Genomic DNA, 9,095 nt, shown 5'->3' on the forward strand with positions numbered 1-9,095 from the left:
TTACCGGCGGGCTGCGGCCGGAAGCATCCACCCCTCGGCCAGGGATGGAGGGGCTAGGAGCCAGCGCCCGGTGCCCGGTGCAAGAGCAGCGTGCCCGTTGGGAACGGAAACGCGCCTGCACTGCCCGGGAGCTGCTGGAGACGGAGAGGCGCTACCAAGAACAGCTGGGGCTGGTGGCCACGGTGCGGGCCACGCACGCCCTCCCGTTTGGGGCGGGGACCCCAGGGTATGGGAGGGTCTCCGCGAGGTCTCTGACCCCGGGTATGGTGGGTCTTGGACTGTCCTCGCATGTAGGGAGCTCAGGCATTCTGCAGTTTCTAGCTGCGGCTTGGCGTTAGCCTCGTTTTCCTGCAGACCATATACCGGTATTCTCCTCCCGCAGTACTTCGTGGGGATTCTGAGAGCCAAGGGCACCCTGCAACCAGCGGAGCGCCAGGCCCTGTTTGGGCCCTGGGAGCTCATTTACGGCGCCAGCCAGTGAGTAGAAGGGGCGTGGGGGAAAGAGAAGAGGGAGAGCCCTGGCCTCTGGCAGCGCACGAAGGTTGGAGTGAGGGTGACCCAAGTTCATACACGGATCTGCCAATTAACTCACCTGTGGTCTTGGCCCAGTGCCTTAACCTGCCCCGATTTTCCTCAGCAAAATGGGGTAATACCACTACCCCCGGGGCAAGGTTATGCGAATTAAATGAGGTGGTGTTTTGGGTAGTTGGATTCCTCTTTTAGTGTCCTCACTCACGCAGAGAGCTGCTTCCCTACCTCGAAGGAGGGCACTGGGGACCGGGGCTGGAAGGCTTCTGCTCCCACCTGGAGCTCTACACCCAATTTGCCGCCAACGCAGAGAGATCCCAGACCACCCTGCAGGTAACCTGAAGATGATCTCAAGTCCTTCCCCTCATCCCTTCTTGCCGCATACATTGCTTCTTCCTCTGGAGATCCAAACTTCATTCATACCGTTACTACAATTACAGAGCCCTCTGGGCGCCCCGGTCTGTCCAAAGTTCCCTGTAGGGGCTCTCTCAGCACACAGCTTACAGAGGGCTGGGCACACAGATGGGTACAATATAGGAGGTGGCTTCTCCCCCCTGCTGCCAACTCGTTCTTCATCACTCCAGGAACAACTAAAGAAAAATAAACGTTTCCGGAGGTTTGTGCGACTTCAGGAAGGCCGCCCTGAGTTTGGGAGCCTTCATCTCCAGGACCTGCTCCCTCTGCCTCTGCAGAGGCTCCAACAGTGAGTAAATTCACCTTGACTCTGCCAACCTCTCAGAGTCTGTGTGACTGCTACTCTCAGCTTTGTGGGGTTTTGTGGCTTCTGTCCCATTGCCTCTCTCTTCTGGGACAAACCGCTCCTAAAAACCTTGCAAGAGTACATGTGAACCCACCTGAGTGGATTTGCAGCCTCAGGGAATGTGGAACTCTACACTGAAGTAAGGGGCCTTGTAACAGAGCTAGTGACAAGGTATCTGGAAGTTTCTTCAGATGAGAGGTTGGTCTAGCTTGGAATTTCCGTCCCTGGGCATGTCAAAAGCATATACTAAGGTTGTCTGTAGCATTCTCCTTGGGTTGATCAACTTTCATCAAGGGATCTAGACTCCCAAATTATGGTCAGTCTACTCCTGACTCCTTGGTGTGGGATGGAAGATACCTCAGGGTATGAGCCTAAGTTCTGAGTCCCAGATGAAAGGGGGGGGGCGGGACACAATAATCTAAAGTAGATCTTTCCTGGCCTTGCAACTGAAGTATATGTAGGGGACGATCTGTATGTCAGGCAGAGGGACTTCTCCCAGCTCTGCTTCCCCTCATGGCCTTCCACCTGTCTAATTCCAGATATGAGAACCTTGTTGTGGCTTTGGCTGAAAACACAGGTCCCAACAGCCCTGACCACCAACAGCTTACACGTATGTTCTTGCTCCTCTGAAACACAGGCAGGAGGCTGCCTCTCCTGTGTCCCTTTCTGGTTCTGACCTCCAACAATATCTGTTACGCCCCTATCTTCTATTGACATGTACACGTCCCTGCTGCCCTGCCTACTCTTCGAGAAGTTAGACCCTTACCCTAGTCCCCTCTGGAATAGCCTTTCACCATCATCGGTCACCCAAAGTCAAAGCTGTACTGGGAGTAGGGCTGGGGATGTTATTGCAGGGGCCGCCCGGCTGATAAGTGAGACTGCTCAGAGAGTCCACAGCATTGGTCAGAGACAGAAGAATGACCAGCACCTCCGGCGTGTTCAGGCTTTGCTCAGTGGCCGCCAGGCAAAGGGGCTTACCTCAGGTAGTCTGCACACTACTCCCCTTCTCCCCCCAGGCTCCTCAGTCCTCGAACTGCCCTTTTATGACCCTCCTTTTTCTGTTTTGCCAGCACATACACCCTATTTCCTCAACCTCCCCTTCCCCCTGTTCCCATGGATTGTGGTCCTGGAGCTGCACCAGAGTAACAGCTCTCCCACCTCCCCAGGTCGCTGGTTCCTACGTCAGGGCTGGCTACTGGTAGTGCCTCCCCGTGGGGAGCCTCGGCCCCGAATGTTCTTCCTCTTCTCTGATGTGCTCCTCATGGCCAAACCTCGACCCCCACTGCACCTGCTGCAGAGGGGCACCTTTGCCTGCCGTGCCCTCTACCCCATGGCCCAGTGTCAACTCCACAGGGTCTTTGGCCATTCAGGAGGCCCTTGTGGTGGACTGCTCAGTGTAAGTTATAGGCGGGAGCCCTAGGTAAGGTAGAAGAGGCTCAAAATAGACCTCAAACACCCATGTACCTAATTTATCTCCTGGGCCTGGGGCCTCTTCAGAGGAATTAAACCACCTATATCGAGATAACAGGAGTTAGTTTGGGGTTCATGCTTAGTTCTCATCTCAGCCTGAAATTATGTCCATGGAAACAGCAAAGCCTTCACCTTTAGCCTGGACCTTTCTGAACCATGCACTAAGAGGTGATTTCTCCCCAGCTGTCCTTTCCCTGTGAGAAGCTACTGCTTATGTCCACAGACCAGGAAGAGCTGTTGCGCTGGCACCGCAGTCTGACTTTAGCCATCAGGTAAGTTGTGTCTTCCCTCAGGAAGGCCCATGAGCTAGAAATCAGCAGTTCTAATCCTATCTCAAGTCCTCCATCTGCTGGGCCGTTCCCACCCCCAATGCCATAAGGGATTTTGTCTTATTAGAGTGCTCATGCCAGTGCCTAAACTGACCATCTTCTCTCCACAGCAGCCAGAAGAGCTAGAGGAATCTTACAAATTCCAGAACCCAGGATACTTGAGGAATAGGTCAGAGTCAGGAGTACAAAGAAATCTTCAGTACTAAACAAAACACAGACCCCTTCATGGTTTGAGAAGGGTCGTTTTGTGTTTGTTTGGGACCAGTCTGCCTTTAAGAATCAGGAAACAAAGTCCGACCCAATTGAACCTCTGCTGAACCAGCCCCTCCAATACGGATGAGGGGCTTTGGACTGATAAGCTCGGTGCTGTGTCTATGGCTGGTTGTTTGTCAAGACTGCAGCTTTGTAAACATGAATGTTTTTATGTTGTACGCAGTTTCTATAATTTATTTTCCCACTGGATTTTAGTAAAGTGGTTTTTGTTTTTGTTTTCATTTTTGGAAAAGCCTTTCTATCTCAGCTCTGGGGTATGAGAAAGAGGGGTTTTTGTGCCCAGAAGGCTGGCATGATGGTGGTGGCCTCAGGAATACAAGGAAAAGAACTAGAGCTNGATGTTTTTATGTTGTACGCAGTTTCTATAATTTGTTTTCCCACTGGATTTTAGTAAAGTGGTTTTGTTTTTGTTTTCATTTTTGGAAAAGCCTTTCTATCTCAGCTCTGGGGTATGAGAAAGAGGGGTTTTTGTGCCCAGAAGGCTGGCATGATGGTGGTGGCCTCAGGAATACAAGGAAAAGAACTAGAGCTCCCTCTATCTATCAGCTCTCACACTGGAAGGTGGCCTCGTTTTGTCCTAATAAGGGAAGCTTTTCAAGAAGGCCCAGTTGTTCTTGGGCACCTAGTATGGGTGTGTGTATGACCAGCTGGAATGGAAAAAGCACACAGGAGTATCCAGTCACAAGAACAGACTTTGTTTTACTAAACCTTCAGCTGTCGTTCCTCCCAGGCGGGGGCTGGGACTGCGGCCCCTCCCACAGCCTTGCTGCATCTTCTCCTTAGCCCCTGCTCCACTTCCCAGGGAGTAGCTAAGTTCCTTGTCTCTGTGCTCCAGTTCAAGGGCTCCTCCCAGGCCTGACTGTCACCAGCCTCCTCCTCCTCCTCCTCTATACATAAGTCCTCAGGAAAGGGTATGCTGGCCTCTGTGAGGGGAAAGATCAGGCATAGTTCCTGTCTCAGAAACTGTCACTACCTCCACCAGACTCTCACCTCCCAACCTTTTATACCTGGTTCTGGAACCTCCACACCCTGGTTTGGCTTGCTGTCTTGTAGCAGCTGGTGGATGGTCTGAAGCTTCATGTTTAGAAGCTCTTGCTGGGCTCCAGCCAGGGTAGTCACACTGCAGAAATACCCACTCAGAGGCTACCCAGAATGTGTCCCCACCTCTTCCACCTATCACTAATTCCCCTGGCCACAGGCTCATTGCTCTCCTTACCGCTCAAAAAGAGGGTCCAGCTGGGCCATCAGATTGTTCAGGTGTTGCTCTGTCTGGGCCAGCTGTTGTGTCAACTGGGCCAGCTGTTGCTCTGGGGGTAAGGGAAAAAAAGAGACCAATGGTTATTTATACCTTCTGCTGTCCCCTAATTTCCCACCAAACACAGACTTGTGCAAAACCCACCTGACTGCAGGGATTCTTTCTTGCCTGCCTCATCTTGGAGAACAGCAGTGTCATCTTTTACCTGCTGTAGAAGAAGGAGAGGGCTGTACTGCAACAAGGTTCTCCATCACCTCAGTCTCCAAACCCAGTGAGAGATGGATAATTTGTAGAGAAAGCTATGGGGCTTTTACTTCAGAGAATCACAATCCCATCTGGCTCAGCTGCTCACCTGGGACCTGAAGCAATAGGTCAGTGTGCCCCCACACAGTCACTGAGTCTAATGAAACCCCTCCAGGAAGGAGCAGCTCTCTCCAGTTTGACAAAGCTCTGGTTGTTAGTTTATATACAAAACCAAAAACTGTCCTTCATGTCCCATCATTCCATGGGGCCTTCCAAAATCCTGTCTTTTCAACATCATAGCCACTCAGGAATTTGAAGACAATCGTCCCTGCCCACCCCCCTTCCCCACATCTTCTCTGGTATTACATTGCCAATTTTTTTCAGTTGGTGCTCATTTGACATGGTTTTCTCTGGTTGCTCTACTGACCACATAGTACTCTTAAATAGCACCTTGAAGAGAATAAAATTGTCCAGGAGTGTTCTGATCAGAAGATAAGGTGCAATACCTTGTTCCTAGCATTGATTTGGGAAGTGGGTTGGCCTATCACACAACTGAACTTTATTATTCAACTAATATACAAGTTAGGTTTCTTTGCAGACAGTGCTTGGGTCGAGAAATAGAATAAATTATCGATTTTCATTAAATTTCATCATTAAATCCAGTGCCTGTCCATGGTTTTATTTGGAATCATCATTAGCTATCCTTTTTAATTTCGTGTCCTCTCCAAATTGGTTCAGCTCTCTATTTCCCAATGCAAATAAGTAACAGGGCCGGGTTTGAAGATAGAGCCCTGGGAGTTACTATTTTCCATTTCAACCGTTTCAATATACCAAAATGTTCTGTCAGTTCACATATTCACGGCCTCCTTTATAAGGTGAACATGAGACGGCTTGGTACCTGAACACTGTGGCCACAGTAATCCACACCTTGTGCCAAGATTGAAATCCTACCAGAGCAACACTTTTGTAGTACGGACACTTAGTTGTTGGGTTCAAATCCCAGCCCTACCAGCTACTACTTCCTCTGGGTGACTGAGCAAGTAGCTTAATCTCTTCATTGTATTGTCGGGACGATTAAATGTAGTGGTCGTTATTTATTCACAATTTACCAAGCTCCCTTCACATCCACTACCTCGCAGGAAGCTTAAAATAACCCCTTAATGTCGGAAAGCCAAGGAACTCTACTTATTCGTTTAACAGACCGACGGAAATATGTGTCTTGTTCACGGTACCATAGCGCCCCCATGGGAAATTCAGGCCCAGGGTAACCCCACCCATGGTCGTCCCGCACCTGCAAACACTTGTACAGCACAAAAGCCACGACAGCTGCGGTGTACAGCGCCCCCAAAGGCAGAGCCCCGGCCCGGGCCCGCTCGCGCTGGTCCTTGGGTGGAGGCCGTCGCCGGGGTTCCGCGGCCTCAGGGCCGACCTGAAGGGGGTCCCCTGCGGAGGAGGGCAGAGGCGGGTCAGTAGAGCTGGGATCTGTGGGCAGTCCTAGCCTCCCTCCAGTAGCCCTCACTGATACCTGGGTGTGCCCGGAGGTCGGGGCTGGGGCGGTCTCCGAGGACCCCGGGCAGTGCAGACACAAGTAGCAACCCCAACACACCCACACGTGAAACAGAGTCCTCCATGGCGGACCACAGAGTGACGGCCCCAGGCAGCGCCAGCGTCCGAGAACCCCAGTGCGCATGCGTACGCAGAGCGGTGTGTGGGTCCTACTCTGGACCGCACCGGGAGGCCCCGCCCATTCAGTGCGTGGGCGGGGCATACTTATTAGCATCGGACTTTTGCCCAGTTTTCCTAAATTAATTAATTTCATATCTAGTTAGGAATTCTATTAATCAGAAAGCTTCTAGAAGTCTACAGTCTTCTAAGATTATGCTGGGAAGTCGTTTTCATTTCTCATGCTATCAACCTATTCACCCTAAGCAGAAGATGAATACCATCTTTGACCTATAAAAGGGTAGAAAAACGCAGACGTAGCACGGTTCGTGCTGAAGGCCTGTTTCCTAGGCTACAGACGGGGGACTAGTTCCTTATTCGTGCCTAGGGGAAAGTCCCCGGACCACTGGCAGAGAGTGCCACGTGCGCGCGCACGTCGACTATTCCCTGCTTATCACAGAAATCCGCCAAGAAGCAATCCCGTGTAGGGCGGGGGAGCTGAGCGGCGTGTTGCAGGGGTGTCATCAGTCAGCTCTTCTAGTTACGCAGGCAGTGCGCTTGCGCGCACTAACTACACGGGGCTCATTCTCAGTGCGGCTGTACTTTTAGCTGGGTTCAGACATTTGGATCAACCTGGCATCTCCTAGGCCCGAAGATGCCACAGGCTGTCCCTTAGATGGGTTGGGACGTGACGGGGTCACCCTGGCATCAACTATGCGCCCTGGGCTGGGTTCTTGAGGGGCCCATGAAACACGTCCTCCTCGTATGGCTAAACATATTTAAAAAAAATTTTTTTTTATTTTAAACACTTTGAGAGAGACAGCACACGACCAGGGGAGTGGCAAAAGAAGAGAGGGAGAATCCCAAGCCGACTCAGCTCAGTGAGCAGAGGGCCTGGGGCTTGAGCCCATGAACCGTGAGATCATGACCTGAGCCAAAATCAAGAGTCCATGGCTTAAGGGCTGAGACACCCCAGGGGCCCCAACACATTGTTTGTATCACTGTTATATATATACTTTGCAATTCCCTCTTCCTGTGAGGGCCTCCTCTTCCCTACCCTCTTCAATGGGCAAAAATGCCTGTAATAGCCACCATTTATTGTGTAGCATGACACACTGTAGAATATGGACGGACTAATTGCCTGGACTAGATTCCTGCCTCCCCTACGAAAACTAAATGACTTTGGTCGAGTTACTTAATTTCTCTCTGTGCCTTAGTTTCTACTCTGAAGAATGGAAATGATGATAATACGGATGTCCTCACTACTGTTTTAATGATTAAGTGGAATAATTCAAGTAAAATGCTTAGAATTGTGCCTACTTACTAGTGATTTTAACTTAAGTAGCTTCTTAGGGCTAAGCACTTGAAATTATAACTGTTGGGCACCTTCCACTGAGACTTCCTTTCTGTACAGTTAATGTCTATATGTGCAACCTTCAGATCTCAAGTGTTTCCTTCATTCAGAACCCTTAACTCCTAATTTAATCACTAGTGCAGCTATTGTACTTTCTTCAAACTGATGAAATTTGAAGTGAGGCTCATGAGCGAGCAGCTAAGAAAGAACTCTTGAGACATTTTTGGTGCAAAAAGGTGATTTTATTATAGCATGGGGATGGTGCAGAAAGAGCTGTACTGGGATTGGTAAGGAGTGACTGATTACACACTTTTAAGTTTGTGGAGGGAAGGGGGACAGAGATAAGGTAAGTTTCTAACGAATTTTGAAGCAAGGCTTTCAGGACCTTGAGGGGCTAGTTTCTGTTAAGTAAGGTCACTTTTAGTGTTTAATAAAACATAAACTTTAAGGCACTAAGGCAGCTAGCTACAAGTTCTTTGAGGAAAGTCAGGCTATGCATGTTTCACGTATGTATCAGTAGGCTTGCAAGCTGCAAGGAAATTTGAACTACATTTTTCTTGCCTTTGTTTCCCTTATCAAAACCACTATCACATGTCAATTATATCTTAATAAAACTGGAAAAAATCCATATTGGTTCATTAAAATCTGTTAATTAAAAATAAATTAATATGGGGCGCCTGGGTAGCTCAGTCGGTTAAGCGCTGACTTTGGTTCAGGTCATGATCTCAGGTTTGTGGGTTCGAGCCCCGCGTCGGGCTCTGTACTGCCAGCTAGCTCAGAACCTGGAGCCTGTTTCAGATTCTGTGTCTCCCTCTCTCTCTCCCCTGCTCATGCTGTCTCTATCTCTCAGAAATAAATTTTAAAAAAGCATTAAAATTAAAAAAAATAAATTATGAAAATTACTTATAAAAAGAAAATACTGCTGGACTATAAATTGCAGGAGAGCAGAAGCCATATTTCTTTTCTTTATCATTTTATTCCTATAGCTAAGTACAGCACCTGGCACTAGCGGACACTCAACGAATCCTTGTTGAAAGAAATATGAACCAAGAGGTAAATATAACTAAGCTCTCTTAAAGAATTATGAAACAAAGGTTCAGGAAGGTTAAGTAAGTTAATCAGGTACAATACAGGTAAGAGGCAAATCAGAGATTCCAACTCTTTTCTGTCTCCCTGTCAGGGTACCTCTTATCACCCCAACCACCGCTCTTCCACCCAGGA

At 49.3% G+C, this 9,095-nt stretch overlaps 2 protein-coding genes across 3 annotated transcripts; one reads left to right on the forward strand and one right to left on the reverse strand.

Moving 5' to 3' along the window:
• Positions 1 to 6: 6 nt before the first annotated feature.
• ARHGEF39 (Rho guanine nucleotide exchange factor 39) lies at positions 7 to 3,581 on the forward strand. The gene is made up of 9 exons (XM_077756235.1): positions 7 to 182; positions 383 to 477; positions 741 to 861; positions 1,113 to 1,231; positions 1,828 to 1,898; positions 2,143 to 2,271; positions 2,455 to 2,684; positions 2,942 to 3,030; positions 3,198 to 3,581. The coding sequence occupies exons 1-9, from the start codon at positions 45 to 47 to the stop codon at positions 3,211 to 3,213; spliced, it is 1,008 nt and encodes a 335-aa protein (XP_077612361.1). The 5' UTR covers positions 7 to 44; the 3' UTR covers positions 3,214 to 3,581.
• Positions 3,582 to 4,039: 458 nt separating this feature from the next.
• Positions 4,040 to 6,554, reverse strand: CCDC107 (coiled-coil domain containing 107). Of its 2 annotated transcripts, none has more exons than XM_077756087.1 (6): positions 6,384 to 6,554; positions 6,150 to 6,301; positions 4,760 to 4,820; positions 4,577 to 4,667; positions 4,368 to 4,480; positions 4,040 to 4,283 (listed from the first exon to the last, which is right to left on the reverse strand). In XM_077756087.1, the coding sequence occupies exons 1-6, from the start codon at positions 6,487 to 6,489 to the stop codon at positions 4,063 to 4,065; spliced, it is 744 nt and encodes a 247-aa protein (XP_077612213.1). In that variant the 5' UTR covers positions 6,490 to 6,554; the 3' UTR covers positions 4,040 to 4,062. The 2 variants fall into 2 exon arrangements, with proteins under 2 accessions (XP_077612213.1, XP_077612212.1); XM_077756086.1 differs by having other exon boundaries at positions 4,760 to 4,823; positions 6,384 to 6,553.
• Positions 6,555 to 9,095: the final 2,541 nt, after the last annotated feature.

This window comes from Crocuta crocuta, unplaced genomic scaffold (genome assembly GCF_008692635.1).
Source record: "Crocuta crocuta isolate KB4526 unplaced genomic scaffold, BGI_CrCroc_1.0 scaffold431, whole genome shotgun sequence".
Taxonomy (NCBI): Eukaryota; Metazoa; Chordata; class Mammalia; order Carnivora; family Hyaenidae; genus Crocuta; species Crocuta crocuta.